The sequence below is a fragment of the Manis pentadactyla genome, chromosome 10, assembly GCF_030020395.1.
Source record: "Manis pentadactyla isolate mManPen7 chromosome 10, mManPen7.hap1, whole genome shotgun sequence".
Classification (NCBI taxonomy): Eukaryota; Metazoa; Chordata; class Mammalia; order Pholidota; family Manidae; genus Manis; species Manis pentadactyla.
Window position 1 is genome coordinate 29954171 of NC_080028.1, and position 16740 is coordinate 29970910.

Genomic DNA, 16740 nt, shown 5'->3' on the forward strand with positions numbered 1-16740 from the left:
TCTAATGTTGTAGAAAAAAAGATGCAGGAACTTGAGCTGGGAATTTATCATTATGCAAATGAACTCAGGTGGGTCCCAGGAAATGTGACTGGGGTATAAATATTACATATTTGTATATTTGTATGAATGTAAATATTTCATATACCTACCTAATATTAATTTTATGATTACAAACTAGTATAAATAAAATAACTTTAATATCCACATAGATTTCCTGCAGAAATCTAAATGTTTTAAAATAGATTTGAGTATTCTAACTTCCTACAATTTTATTTATTATGTTTATTTAAAAATTGACAGAAAGGGAGCAATAATCACTATTAACCATTCTAGCTTGAATGGTAACATTACAGTACATCATAAATATGTAAGTAGAAATTATTTTCACAATAATCAATTATGACTCAGTGCATGGCACATTCAATAAGTAAATTCTTCTTTAAATGAAATCTTAATCCCTAAACATGAAAACTGTCATATACCATTATGTGGCTTGATTATATATGGATTCATATATATGGATGCATCACACCAGAAAAGTTTACTGAGCAGTTAGAGCAAATGAACGGTTATTGTACTTCTTTCCTTTAAATTTATTTTAATTTCTTTTATTCACTTATCTTTAACTCACATGTACACAGCAGATTAATCAGGGTGAAATTGCCTTAGAGTATCAACTTAAAAATATTTCTTTTTTATGAGGGAACAGTTAAATACACATTGCCTCCTCCATCTAATATGAACTTTCATAACAAGCATTCACATTTGATAGTTCTGGTCACTGTTCCAACCTAGAAGTTCCAAATGCCACACTTAAGGAAACCTCACTGGTACTCTTGACTACAGAGTCTTCAGGTTCTGACTATAGGGAATAAGTGGCATTGCCTCAGCCATCCTCTGGGTTATTGATACCTGGGAGTCAAGCCTCAAGCTACCTATACACAGGTGCTCTGAGGGGTAGTTAGACAAAGTATTCAGTATTTGACTGAGACAAGGTATTCAGGAAAACAGAGGGACAAGTGAAGACACACCAAGGTGATGGCATTTCGGACCATTTGGAAGAAGGAACTGCCTTTAGCTATTTTACTTTAACAGTGAAGAATACAAAAAAAGTATCATTATCAGTTGAATTTTATAACCTCAATCATAAAATTCGGTGTAAGGAATACTTTCTCTAGATCATTTTCATCCTTAGCAATTGGATCAAGGACAAGCCTTGCAACCACATCAGGGAGCAAATTGTGTTTTGGCGAGAATGTACAGGTAATGTGCATTTGGGTATTGAGAAGGGTCTAGGGGTGTGTTGATGGCTGACCCATTGGAAGGTAAGGATTCAAGTTCTCCTTGGCCAGGTTGTGAGTTTATTTGGGAACAGGGCAGCAAAGGATTGACCAGGAAGAGGAAATAGACTTGGCCACCATGCTAAATCCTGCAAGTGACCCAAAGATCTGATTCTAGCACATCAGACCAAACCTGGAACTTATGTATAGTATCCATGTTCAGACAGGCAGAATATTTTTATAAACCAGACCTGAGTATTTGGGCAAAACCAAAGTCAAGAGATATGGAAAGGCCCTGGTACAGGACTATTGAGAGAAGTAACTCAGGATGCAGTTCAAAGGATAAATCCAAATATCTGTACAACTGAGATACACAGGACTGAATGCTCTATTTCCCTCTTTAAGAATGGGCAGAGAAAAGTTATTTAGTAATGATCTCTTCTTTTGGACAGAAGACAGCCACTGCTGGTGATTACAAATATTTTCGGTGCCCTGGCAAGCTCTCAAAGTTCTAGGATCATGGACTCCTGAAATTTTGCCCCTACTTTACCTCTTTCCTACCCTGCCTGAGTGAGGGTCTGTGCCATGGACACTGGCATGGTACTCCTTTAAATCACCTCTCCCTTATTTTCCTGGAAGCCTGGCCCTTCACAGGGGTACATATCCATCCCAGAAAGTGCTTTCAGGATGGGAGCAAGGGGTCTACCTTCTCTTTCCCTTTTTTTCTCTTGAGTCTGACTATCCTTTCCTTCTGAGGAACATTACCCTTGGCATTTTCAAGGTATTACACCCTTGAACACTTCAGTGTGACTCCAAAGGCCAAACTATCCGTTGGGAAATGGGAAAAGGAAAGCATCTATCTTTAGTGATTTCAAAATAGCTTTATTAAAACCCTTTCTGTAAGGTGCAGAAGCAATAATGGAAAGAACAGCTTTAACTTTGATAGGGGATACTCCTGCATGAGGATATTATTTGTTTTAAGCTATAATTACAATCTCAAATAAGGATAATTTTTACATTAATATTACACAGTTTTTCAAAATGCACTTTACATATGTTGTCATATTTAAATCTCATAACAACCCTAACAGAATGATGATCTATTGTTATCCCATTTTCAGCAAGCAAACAGAAGTCCAAGATGGTTATATAAGATGCACAGGATGGAGCTGGGATTTGATCCTGGTCTGATCCAGAAGCCTATATCCTTGGTCAATGCACTGTGCTGTCTACCCACATGCTAAGTGTTATCTATGAAGAAATGCCAATGTTTTACCAAACATGCCTTGCTCCTGATACTCTGACTACATGTGCTTCCATGATTCTACAGAAAAATAATACCTATCCTTAAAAGTTTTGTGATGACATTACTGACTTTTTTGGTATAAATTACTCTTTCAGCTCCCATTCCAGCTAGTCATATGTGATATAATTTCTGGTCTTCATTTCTGTGTTTGCCTTTGAATTATGACTTTTCAAAATTTCTGGTCTTTATTTCTGTATTTGTCTTTGAACTATGACTTTTTAAAACACAGGCATCTCATCCATATTTAAGTTCCGAGTGACTGTCAAAACCTGGTCCATATTTTCTGGATGATGGTTATATTAAAAGAGAATCAATGCACTGTGAAAACTGGTTGAAAGATAGTGCAAAATTCACTGCCACATTTTTCTGTGTCATTTCTAGGGATCAAACTTTTCAAGTGGCCTTGAGGAACCACAGCACCGTCACCGAGTTTGTTCTCACGGGGCTGTCTGACGACCCCCATGTCCAGGCCCTGCTCTTTGTGCTCTTCCTGGCGATTTACCTCCTGACCCTGATGGGGAACTTGATGATGATACTGGTGATCAGGGCTGATTCCCACCTCCACACGCCCATGTACTTCTTCCTGAGTCACCTCTCTTTCCTGGACCTCTGCTTCTCTTCTGTCACTGTGCCCAAGATGCTGGAGAGCCTCCTGTCTCAGAGGAAAACCATCTCAGTAGAGGGCTGTCTGGCTCAGGTCTTCTTTGTGTTTATCACTGGAGGTACTGAAGCCTGTCTGTTCTCAGTGATGGCCTATGACCGCTATGCTGCCATCTGCCACCCACTGCTCTACAGCCAGATGATAAATAAAGACAGGTGTGAGCAGTTTGTGTGGGGTTCATGGGGACTGGGATTTTTGGATGCATTCATCAATGTCTCTCTGGCAATGAAAATGGACTTCTGTGATACTCCTACCATCCCCCACTACAGCTGTGAGCTTCCCTCTCTCTTCCCTCTGTCTTGCTCCGATGTCTCCACCAACCTCATTGTCATGTTTTGCTCTATCATCCCACATGGACTTGTAACTTCTCTCTCAATACTCTTCTCTTACACCTGCATTGTCTCCACCATCCTGAGCATTTCCTCTACATCCAGCAGAATCAGAGCTTTTTCTACTTGCTCTTCACACCTCACCACAGTGATCCTGTTCTATGGCTCAAGTTTTCTCCGCTATCTCATGCCAACCTCAGGATCCTCCCTGGAGCTGATCTTCTCTGTGTGGTATGGTGTGGTCACTCCCATGCTGAATCCCCTCATCTACAGCCTGAAGAACAAGGAGGTGAAGGCAGCTCTGAAAAGAACACTGGGAAAGTATTTACAATGCTTTTGGTGGCAAAAGAAAGAGAGGGGATGATGGGTAATTGGAAATGAAATGCATGTAGCAAGACATTGTATGAGCTGACATTAAGGAAAACTTCCTGACTGCCCATAATGTCCAATTTGGTGAAAAACAAAACAAAATAAAATGCCGAGCAAGAAGCACGCAACTATTATAAAGTGGTCCATTCAGTTCGATCCCATTCAGAGGCAAAGAAATGGACTGAATAATATTATTTTCATTTCTTCTTTTTCACTAAGGTTGATATGGGGTAAATTATCTATCATTATTTGTAGATGAATTTTGGAAAAGTGCTGCAAGTCATATTTTCTAAGTAGTGAGGGCCTGAATCATGGAGGAGAGAAGCCATCATGAGCTCATAGAAGCATCAGTAATGAGTTCAGGTTAGAGCTGCAGGAAGAGAAACGGGAGTCACCATAATGGGGCTGAAGCCTTCCCAAATATTTGCTCTTACAGGGAACTTAAGCTGGACACTAAGGTCTGTGGAACAATCCACTCTTGGAGTAGGGCACCAGAGCTGCTTTCCCATTTCAGGGGTTTACGTAGAGCCCACAGCCTCAGGCAGATGGAGCCTGTGAGGAAAATGGCAAAAAAAAAAAGAAGTACCAGGGCTTTGCAGAACCGCTAGGCACCCTAAGTTAGCAGTAGATCTGAGGTAATCGTTTGATCAGTGACAATCTGCATATGCAGCTGGAGGGCTGAAGGTCGTTTCTTAATGATACCATAAGGCAGGACTGGGGATGAAAGGAGTGTGGGATAATATTTCCGAATGATCAGATTTAGGCTAAGTTCTGGACAAAATTGAAAAACAGTACATCTTCAGTAGCCTCTGCCTTTCCTTTGTGGTTCCCTCCCAGCCCTTGACTCTGCTGCTCACCAAGTGCCCAGGGCCAACCATCCCGCAGGAATCTGACATTTTCAGAGCTACCCGGTTGAGCAGTAACAATTTACTGAAAGCTGCTTTTCCTAAATGTCTTTATCATAATGATAAATTTGTAAAGTAATACATTCTTTCAGACTCCGTAATAAAAACATTTCCAAGTTATTGAAGGAGAATAACATTTGAACCTCTTCAGTATTTTGGGATATGTTTCTCAATTTTTGATGAATATATTCATATGCTTTAGGAGAAGTACAAAAATATTCAACATTTCTGGATATAATCTGTATTGTGTGGCAATATGTATCGAGAGCTTTCACAAAGTGTTTAAGCTTTTTATATAAAAATTAGATAATGAAAATAATATATAATACTGTCCATCCAGAGAGAAATATTTCATGTGTATTCTTTTTTGGGGGGGAGGCACTGTAGTTATTTATTAAGAATAAGAAAGATCTCAGTAAAATACAACTTATTAAAAATTGATTTAGATCACAAATATCACTAAAGAAGGAAGTAAAGTAATATTTGAATTCATTACTGACTGACATCTTATAATACCTTTCTGTCTACAAATTTTGGCTGCAAACTTCTTCATTGCTTTTTCCTATGACAGTAATTTCGTAAATTGTTTTCTACAGAAAGAATTTTAAAAGTCTTTAGTTTATCTTCTACCAGAACAAACTGATATTTTACTGATAGTTTAGAAATAATTGTTTTAGACTTAGAACACATTATTGGCAATATCACATAGATTTTTAGAATCACCATCTAATTTGGGAAAACATTTGTTAAGTTTCTTTCATAAACTGTAAGATTGGAAGGACTTTTCATGAACAACCTTCCAGGCTCTGTACCTTTCCAGCCAAGTTTCTCCCTCACTCTCCAGACACTGCCGGGGCTGAACGTGGTGGAAGCCGTTTGCATCCTGACGCCATCTCCATCTTTGGCTCTTCATGCAGGATATTATGGATGGGGTACAAAGCCTCTCAGACCGCCTTAAACTAACCCATAAGTAATATATTACAAATAAAATCAATTTATCAAGTATTCTGTGGTGAATAATATTCTATATTAAGAGAACAAGAAATATAATAAACATAATGTTAAAAATACTGTCAACCTATTCTTTCTCATTTAGAGAGTTGAAATAAATACAGATGAGTGTTTAGAATATTACAATGATGATGAAGTTGATGATGGTAAGGAGCATTCATCTAGAGTTTTCTGTGTGACTGGAGCTCTCTATATAAGCACTTTATATAATAATCCTCTCCATGCCTCTATGCAGTGTGTGGTTTTTGTATTCCTATTTTACAGATGGGGAAACTGAGGCACTTAACAACTTCTTTTCTATCTAGCTAATCTCTACTGTGCATATATTTTTCTCCCATACATTTCAAATTGTGAGAATCTTACATACTGTTTTTTGATGAAGTAAAATTCTAAAAATCTGTCCGAGATAACTTAAAACCACTTCCCCAAAGACAAATGCATAGGTAAAAGAACTAGATATGTTTTCCTTTCTCTTTTAAACTTTTCTAAATCTCTGGTAAGAGTTAGCTAAACTTGGAATCTTATTCCAGAGAAATGTTCTAACAGAGAATTTATTGCTTAAAAATGACATTTATACTATATATTAGATTATTGAAGAGTTAGAGTCCTGAGGGGCTGGTCTCTACTTTGCAGTTACTTTCCAGTAAACCTCCCTGTCTTTTAAAGAACTTCTCTTTGAGGATTTAGGCCAAAGATTTCTTCTTTGCAAACTTTCTTTCCACTCATTTAAAGGGGTTTAATTATGACTCCTTTAAACCATTTTATAACTTCTGTCTACAAGATTCTGTATAGTCATTTTCACTCAGTCATAGATTATTTGTTTATATGCTTTTTCCTATAAAACAAAGATTTTCCCTGCTCTTTATAAGCAAGCACACACAGACAACAGGCATATCTAAAAATATACAAACATGCATGTAGATGAGTATTATACAACATTCTTATGTTATGTACATACAACATTTATAGTCAGAGCAATAAATGAAAATAATATAATTTTATGCATAAGCTTATAGAGAAAAAGTGATTTAGACCTTAGCTGTTCAATGTGGTAGTCACTAATCACATGAGACTATTGCTTTTGTCCTAGAGCCAATTTTATTGATAATCTTATGGCTCATTTTAATAAATAAATGGGAATTTGCTTTATATCAAAACCATGATAATTTAAGCAAGTGATTTTCCCATGTGACATCTCAAACTGTGAGCTCAACAGAGCCATTATGTAGGATGAATCTACATAGATGCATGATACAAATGGGGTCAAATTATTTAGAAAAATGATTGAATTCATTAAATTTTTTTCTTTTCACTTATTTTGTCAACAACAAAGTGAGTCAGCAACTCACTTCCTGGTAAATTTCCATTGCTTTGTGGAGACCAGCCAAATATTCTTGGCTCAGTTTGTCTCTACTCAGCTCCCTCTAGAATAACAAAGGTTCATACATCATGGCATTGTGTCAACCCAGTAGTTCTAAAGGCCACATCTAAGTTAGCTCCACAAATTTAAATTTGCTGACTTTCTTGTGTACAGACACAGAAGTTCTTGAGTACAAGATTGACTTAAAGTTGTGACTACTGGGAATAGCAGAATTATCATTCCCCTGAGCTTCTAAGCCAAGGAGTTAATGTTTGGGCTGTCTAAGCATAGCTGTTCTTAGGATTAGTTAGACCGTATAATCCAATGAGTGAGTAGCTGAGGTATGTTATAAAGAATTGTGTGGAAATTTAATTGATAATATGCCTTGATGAAGGCACTTGAGATCATTTGAAAGAAGGAACTTTTCTGTGGCTATTTCAAGTTGTTTCTGCAGAATCCAGCAATATGTTTAATTATCAATAGGATTTTATGAACTTAACCATATTTCAGCTCATTTTAGAAACTGGACTTAAATCACAGTTCTGGGCCCTTCCTGGGCATCAGAATGCCTTATTGGACAGAATCTGCTGGTGATCACAATTTGGGAAATGGGAAAGGCTTTGAAGCTGGGGTCATGGATGAAGAATTGGATGTAGATAAATAAAGGCTCAGAGTTACCCTTGCTGGGTAATGAAGTCTGGGCCGGACGTTGCATTATCAGGTACCAAGCAACTCAGGATTAGCTGAAACCAAGAATCAAGCTGTGGCCCCATAAATCCTGAAACTTACCTAAACAACAGGCTCTGAGCTAAGCTGTTGGGCCAAATTGGAAACTATAGGTAGCATTAGTCAACTAGACCCCCTGATGTTATAAACTGGATACTGAGTCTTAAAAAAGACTAGAAACTTAAAAAAGACTAGAAACCAAGGACAGGAACATAATCTGGGCATGAGGAAGGGACTTGGGACTTGGACTATGAGGAAATGTTTAGGGATCAAGATCAGAGAGATTCACAACTGCACCGAGTATTTAAGCAGCTTTCTAGACTGGGGGAAAAAGGTGAGATTACTTCCTTTGGAGCAAGGGTCAGCAGCAACTGACAGTATCAACTGAAGGCAGGGCATAAGCTGTCACAGGACTGCGAGGCTGAGACCCTGGTCTTCTCTTTCACTCTCCCTGTTCTAGCCTGTCTGGGGCAGTTGTCCAGAGCGTGTTGCTCTGGAGAGGGGCTTCCACCCTGGCTGCTCGTCTGAGCACCAGCATGATTCTTGTTCACATCCTCTGCTTGCTTCCTTGTCCGGAGTTCTCTGCCCAACTCAGATATGCACCCATCCCAGAAAATAGTGTGAGGGCAAGTGCCAAAGGTACACCCACGGCCCCTCATACTTCCTGCCTCCTTTGCTGCTCTTCATTGGAAATCAGTCACATGCCCTCCCCTCCTGAGTGAAATTGTCCTCATGATTATAAAATGCTGTAATTTGGGAGGGAACCACTCCAACGTGATTTCTAAATGCCAAATCATTGGCTAACTTGGTGATCTCTACATGATCTTATGCGTCCTTCAGGAAGCAGCAAGTGTTGTAATTGTTACAGCAAAAACTTTAATTTCTGACAGTGCATTACCCTGCAAGAGAATTTATGTATTATCTGCCTTCTGCTCACAATTGAAACCTAATGTAATAATAGTGATGAAAAGGATAATAATAATAATTTGTGAAATTTTTGTGTAGTCATTTCTCTAAGCACTTTATATATATTAAATTTTCTCCTTGCAAAATCTTTATGAGGTTGGTGCTATTATCATCTCATTTTACAGACAAGAGAAGTCAGGTACAGAGCAGTTCAGTCACTGTACTAAGTCTCACAGCTAAAGAATGCTGGAACTGGGATGAGTGACTACACTGTGCAGCTTGTTCACACTCTAGGGCTGGCTATAAAGAACTATCCAATTTCCTAATTTTTTACCTTTGAGTGCGCTGTTCTTTCAGTCTACAGGTTTCTCTAGACAAAGCTTACACTTTCTTAAAATCTTTGATCGAGCACCTCAATATTAACTCATTACTGACTCTTCCAAAAATCGTCTTTAGAACTTTCAGTGTATTAATCACAATGTTTTCTAATTGCCTGTCTAACTCACTGAAATGTGACCTTTAAAATGAGAGACTGTACCTTGTTCCTGTTATATTTAAAGTGACTGACATATAATATGGTCTAGTGAAGAAGTTAAAATTTCATTTGCTGATTAACAGTGATAATAAAAGAGAATCGATGCAAAGTGCAAACTGATTGGATAATGGAAGCAACTTCACTGCCATTATTTTTCACATAATTTTTAGGAAACAGCCTTTGTAAATGGCCTTGGGGACCCAAAGCACCGCCACTGAATTCCTCCTCCTCAGGCTTCTTCTAACCCCCACTTGCAGGCTGTGCTCTTTGGGCTCTTCCTGCAGATTTACCTCCTGACGATGATGGGGAACCTGACGCTGCTGCTGGTCATCAGGGCTGATTCCTGCTTCCACACACCCATGTGCTTCTTTCTGAGTCACCTCTCCTTCCTGGATCTTTGTTTATGTTCAGTCATCGTGCCCAAGATGGAGAATCTCCTGTTTGAGGTAAAAACCATCTCAGTAAGGGGCTTCCCATCTCAAGGCTTCTTTGCATTTATCACTGCAGGACTGAAGCCTGCCTGCTCTCAGTGATGGCCTGCGACCGCTGTGCCACCATCTGCCACCCTCTGCTCTATGGCCAGGTGATGAGGAAACAGCTGTGTGTGCAGCTTGTGTGGGGCTCGTGGGTCTTGGGTTTTTTGAATGCTCTTATCAACATCCTCCTAGCTGCCAACTTGGACTTCTGTGAGAACCATGCCATCCGCCACTACAGCTGTGAGGTGCCCTCTCTCCCCCCTGTCCTGCTCTGATGTCTCCACCAACCTCATGGTCCTGTTTTGCTCCAGTCTGCTACATGGGCTTGGCACCCTCCTCCCAATAGCCTTCTCCTATGTCCACATTGCCACCACCATCCTGAGCATCAGCTCCACCTCAGGCAGAAGCAAGACCTTCTCCACCTGCTCCTCCCACCTCACTGCAGTGAGCTTTCTTTAAGGATCCGCTTTTCTCCGCTATCTCATGCCAACCTCAGGATCCCCCCTGGAGATGGTCTTCTCCTTGCAGTACAGTGTGGTCACACCCATGCCGAATCCCCTCATCTACAGCCTGGAGAACAAGGAAGTAAAAGCAGCTATGAGATAAACACTGGGAAAGTATTTGCCATGTTTAAAGTGAAAAAACACAGCTGGAAGGTAACAAAGAATTAAGATAATATGTAGCCAAACATGAGAGCTGGCACCATAAAATCTTCCTAGGTCTACACAATATAAGACATATAAAGTAAATTAGCATGCATAAGAAGTGAACACAGATACATTAGAGTGGTGTTAATTTAGTCCAATTAGAGAGAAAAACAATGGGTTAAATAAGCATCTCAGTCCAGAAAATGTAGTCATGCAAGTCTCATCACTCCCCAAATAATCACTTGGTCTTCTTACAAGGTAAAATAGTTACATCTTGAATCATTATTTTTTACTGAATTTAGGGAAAGGCATTGAAAGCTATTAACTTCACTATTAAGAGAATAACAGATTATTGGGTAAAAATACATGTAGACTTGGGGCTCAAGGAGAATAATGAACATCAACTGGAGAGGCCCTTGGAGATAGGCGAAAGCTGCTGAAAGTTCTGAAAGAAACAAGTTCTCACATTAGGACAGAGGTCAGACTCAAATAAACCTTCCAAGAACATTGCTGTTTCTTGCTGGCACTGGCCCATTGGGAATTCCACTCTCAAGCTGCAGAGGAACCTTGCTCATCCCCTTTTCTGGGCTCTCCCTGGGCCACTTGTCCCTGAAGAGGGGAACACTCTTGTGAAGATGGAACAAGGCAAAGCAGACTTACCGGTACAATGCAGGGCTGCTGGCTGACCTGAGCTAGGACAGGCTCAGGGTGGTCACGGGACCAGCGCCTGCCTGTTCTGCAGCTCAAGGCCAGTCTTCCTCCTCAGAGGAAAGACCTGGGATAAAAGGGATCTACAACAACTTCTTTAAAATGTGGGGAAACAGCACGGGTTCTAGGCAGAGTTTTGAAACTGAACAACATAGATGGTCTCTACCTTCCTGTTGTGCACCTGGTTCCTCTTCATCTCTACTCTTTGCAGACCCTTCCTAGCCTTTCACTAGCTGCCCACTTATCAGCAACAACTATTCAAAAGCAAACATTGAATTTACTATTTTCTAAAACAGATTTCTATCATGATACATTCTCTCAGTCATAACACAAAATTTGGGGGACAGAGACATTTCATTCCCTCTAATATTATAAACTATTAAGTATTTCTGTATTAGGTATTAATACATAATTCTGTATTAATGTACCAATATGAATCAATACATCAATACATATTCTGTATTAATACATATGTATGTAATATTATGTATTATGTATAAACATTGTAATTGAATATGTATTTCTTCTTTGCATGTTGGATAATTGCAAGAATTCTTAACCAACTGCTCCAAAGGCATTTCTCCTGTAGATTATATTACAAAAAGGACTTTTCAGCAAGTAGACATTGTTATATATTAAGTGTGTTTTTAGAAAACTTGTTGCCTTTAAGCTGTTTTATTCGCATTTGATTTTACTTTTTGGCCCAGCAGATTGTCAATCATAGCACCTACCGTACATTCATTTCTGTGTAGTGAGATATTCCTCTGTTGCCAGTAGACTGAGACTGTATACATCAAATTATTTGAAGTTGCCTTTCATTTAATGTTTACTATATTTATAACATAATAATATGATGCTCTAATACTAACACAGCTCTTCATTTTCCAATGAAATTTTTTTTCAGAAGTCTACAAATAGAGTTTTCTTGCTACTGTACTGTCAGTCATCTCTCTGACTCAGGCAAGGGAAGAAATATATGAAGAAGAATTTTTTGGCCAAATAAAACTTCACTTTCCCAGGAGGAAGACATCATAGGCTGCCTCATTTCTCTCTCCCCTCTGAAGATAATATACAGACTGGGAAGTGGGTGTGGTGTGGTGGTTGATGATGGCAAGTCTGTACTGACACCTCAGCAAACCCAGGACAAAAGGATTTTGCCCCAGCTGCTGCCAGCCTTCTTTAAAATATATACCCTTTTTTTCTGTGACCTCTATGATCCATCTCAGCACAGCAGGAAAAGTCCATATCAATTTTCTGCAATATTTTGACTTTTTATGCCTAGTAATAATTATCTAATATTCACAATAGTGTACCTAGATTTTCCTATGGGATATTATGTCGTAAGAATTTTTCCATGTTGGTGCAAATGCATAGCAGACATTTGTTTTAGTTATTTTAAAGTCTATTAAGCATGTTCCCCAAGTTTACTGAATTTTGTTTAAAGATTACTTTTATTAGGCATGTTTACTCATTAAACATTTATGTTTAATTTCCTCACATTGTTTAGAATAGAATTTGAGTTAGACTTTCATCCTCATAAATAACATTGTATTAAATTACTGTGTAGAGAGCATTTCTTTGGTACTTAGAATCATTTCTAATTGTAATAACTAGGTTATTGGGTAAGAATATTGAAGAGTCTCTTGTCACACATTAACAGATAGTTTTCCAAAAGGGTTCAATAGTTACTCTAATGCCAAAAAGGATGTAAATATCTATTTCTCCCCTACCTTATACCATTGCCTTAAAAAATTGTACTGGTTTGAAAAGCAAGAAATGGTATGAATTTTTATAAATTCATATTCTTTGGTTATTGGTGGCAAAGAAACATTCTCTATGTTTGTTTATTAATTATATTTATTCTTCTGGAAATACTTTCTTCATTTGTTTTATCCACCCCAATATATGGTAGTTAATGATTTTTCTTATCAGTTTGAATGGTGTGATAAATATTAAACCTAACCTGTCTTGGTTAATGCCAATTTTTATTTTATTGGACTGACTTTGTGTTTTAAGATATTTTTCTTTTAAATAGAATTGTTAAATTTAAATACACATATATTTTGTGGGAGAAACTGCTACTTCCTTTTTTAAACTGAGATATAATTGACATATGACATTGTATTAGTTTTAGGTATACAGCATACTGATTTGATATACATATATATTGTGAAATGTTTACCACAATAAGTCTAGCTAATATCCATCATCTCACATAGTTACAAATTTTTTTATGATGAGAATTTTTAAGGCATAATCTCTTAGCAGCTACCAAAAATAAAAAGCAATAATGTTAACTATAGTCACCATGCTGTCCATTACATATACAAGACTTACTTACTTTATAACTGGAAATCTGTACCTTTTGCCACCTAAGCCCATTTGGCCCAACCCCATCCCCAACCTCTGGCAATCACCAAACTGTTTTCCATATCCATGTGTTCAGTTTTTTTTAGGTTCCACATGTAAGTGAAACTGCATTTCCGGTCTGACTTATTTCACATAGCATAACATCCTCAAGTTCCATCCATGTTGTTCCAAATGGCAGGATTTCCCTTTTTTTTTTTTTTTTTGATGAATAATATCCTATTGTGTGTAGGGGGAGGTTACACACATTTTTTTGTCCGTTCATCTGTCAATGGACACTTAGGTTTCTTGCATATCTTGGTTATTGTAAATAATGCTGCAATAAACATAGGAAACACATATATCCTTTCGAATTAATGTCTTAGTTTTCTTCCGACAAATACCCAGAAGTGGAATTGCTGGATTATACGGTAGTTCTCCTTTAATTTTTTGAGGAAACTCTGTCCTGTTTTCCACAGTGGCTGCACCAGTTTACATTCCCACCAACAATGCACAAGAATTCCCTTTTCCACATCTGCCAACTCTTGGTATTTCTTTACTTTTCAACAATAGCCATTTGAACAGGTGTGAGGTGATACCTCCTGGTGCTTTTCCAGTTTCTAGAATACACTCTTGTTGGAAATCTGGCTACTTGTCAAGCGGTTCATTAAGGGCAAATAACTGGTAGTGACCCAAGCCCATATCTGAATGCTTATTCATTGGAAGGATAAATTTGTGGTCATGTCTGAGTGTTGATACTGAGGTTTAACATCCTTTCTATCATATCTGAAGGATATTCCTTCTAGGTGGATGACAATAGAGGCAATACAATTTCTTGAGAGGCATTCTTTTAAAGTGACCATTTCATGATGATGTTTCTCATTTAAATCTAATTTCTATATGTTTCATTGTGTTGGATAGTCTAATAGTGTTGTTGTTGAAAAATTAGTAGATATTTCTTGTTATTTATTATTATTGTTAAATATGTTAGTTATAAAAGAGTATAAAATGTGAGTGTTTAATTTAAGTAACACTAATAACTTTTAATGGGAAAACAACAGATTCTGGTGTTTGTATAACAGTATCTCACTGTGATTTATGTTGCATTTGCTTAATAGTGTTTAGCAGATATTAATTAGCTTTTTGGTTATTTTGAATCCTCTTCTGTGAAAGGACAGTTCAACACTTTGACTATTTTAAATCAGCTATTTCATATTTTATTTATCTTTTTAAGATCTTTTTATATTTCACATATTTCTTCTTCTCATGTATATATACTAAATTTATGTTCTTTCAAGCTGTGGTTTGTTTTTCAGCTTCCTGTTCTTATGATTCAAAGAATAGATTTCTTAATTCTAATTTTAGTCAACCTCAATACATTATACTTAATAATTTTTAGGAAATGACCTCCAAAAGTATGGATAATAAATATCATTTGTATGGTTCTTATCCAAAATTCAATTGAATATTTGAATATACACTGTTCCCACTTAGCACATATACACCTAATCAAGGACATATATATATCTATTTCATATATTGGTAAAATATCAAACTTTCATAGAACCCTTAAATATACATATTTATACATGAATGTTATTAGATACATATAATAAAAAAGGTTTTGGTGAGAAAAAATACATACAAATGAAATCTTTAAATTCCATAAGATTAACAAAATTAAATGTCTAGAAAAGTGTGCTTGATTACTCTAAACATATATGAATTGTTTGGGTTTTTTTTCTTATTTAAATGACATGTGACAGTAAGGAAAAACTACTTTGTCAGATAAGTCTAATTTGGCTGAAAACCTGACAGTTTTCTATAATGAAAAAATAAAATTTTGGTTTATATACAGTCTATTCCTACTTAAGACCATAATAAACGTATTAACAAATGTTTCCCTAAATTCTCTGCAATATGGGAGCACACAAATTGTTTAGGAATATAATTGGATCCATCAAATCAAATAGAATAGACAGGCAGATGAATGTGTCTGTTAACTTATTTTTTTACTTTTCACATCTTTGATCAACAAACAAACCCCTTTTACACAGCAAATTTACAGGAGGCAATTTTGCCTGAAAGTCCCAGAGAAAGGATGCAGTCCTTCAACTGTCAACTGCAAACTACTCCTTTCTTGCTTGGGTAGTCAGGCAGATACCCCCTCAGCCACACTTTAGATATTCAACTCCCGCTAAACTCAGAAAAGAGATTAGAAAAAATGATAATAGGTCATACACCATCAAGATGTTCCAAAGCCACACCTAAGAGAGCCTATTGGTCCTTATAATATTTCGTGTTGAAAACAGTTCTTGAAAACTAATTCCAACTTCTGATTGTGACTGTATAATATGAAAGCTGTTGCCCTCCCCTTGCCCTGGGCTGCCAAGGCCAATAATCAAACCAACCAGCTGCCTGAACAAAGCTGCTCTGCAGACTGCTCAAACACGGACAATACTGTGCGTGACTAAGACAGGATATTACAAGCAATGAAAACTAAGGTGTATTTGAGACCCTTTGAAAACGAATTACCCAATGGCCATATAAATTTACTGGGGTAGAATTCAGTAAAACATTTCATCATCAATACAATTTTATAAATTCTGCCATGATAAAAGACTTAGAAGCTGCTATTTCCAGGTCCTGCACCAAGTTGGAGAGCAGATCACCTTATTGGACAAGATGTACAGGTAATGTATGTTTGAAGGATTTTGATGCTGAGTTTGTGGCTAAGGATTTAAAAAGTAAGGAATCAGAACCCTCCCTTGGCTGAGTTTTGAGTTTACAGGAATAGCCAGGACCAGGAAAGTGACTGAGCCACCATAATGAGTGCTGTGGGGACCCAAGGCCATTCTTCAGGGTGTAAGGCCAGAGCTGGAACTCACTGGTAAACATTCAGTGTTCTAGGAGATACAGCATTGCTATAATCCAGACCCAGAGACCCTGGAAGAGAGTGAGGGACTTGAGCACAAACTGGCCATGAAGGAGAAATTTGGGGCAGGAAGACTGAGGACAAGGTCTCAGGATGAAAGTGCGAAAGGTAATCTAAATATCTGTACCACAGCAGCAAGAAAGGTTCGGCTGTTCTGTTCCTGATTTGAGCAGCTTTCTGGGTGTGAGCAGAGGAAAGGTAGTGGGGGAGCCTTCTTCCCGCCGGCAGGGAGGAGCCGCA

General features: G+C 37.8%; 1 protein-coding gene and 1 pseudogene across 1 annotated transcript; both read left to right on the forward strand.

The window, feature by feature from the left end:
* The first annotated feature begins 2989 nt into the window (after positions 1-2989).
* LOC118914820 (olfactory receptor 8S1-like) lies at positions 2990-3940 on the forward strand. The gene has a single exon (XM_036890061.2). It carries the CDS (start codon positions 3101-3103, stop codon positions 3938-3940), a length of 840 nt encoding a protein of 279 aa, XP_036745956.2. The 5' UTR covers positions 2990-3100.
* A 5634-nt stretch (positions 3941-9574) lies between these two features.
* LOC118914821 (olfactory receptor 8S1-like) lies at positions 9575-10503 on the forward strand (annotated as a pseudogene).
* The last annotated feature ends 6237 nt before the right edge of the window (positions 10504-16740 follow it).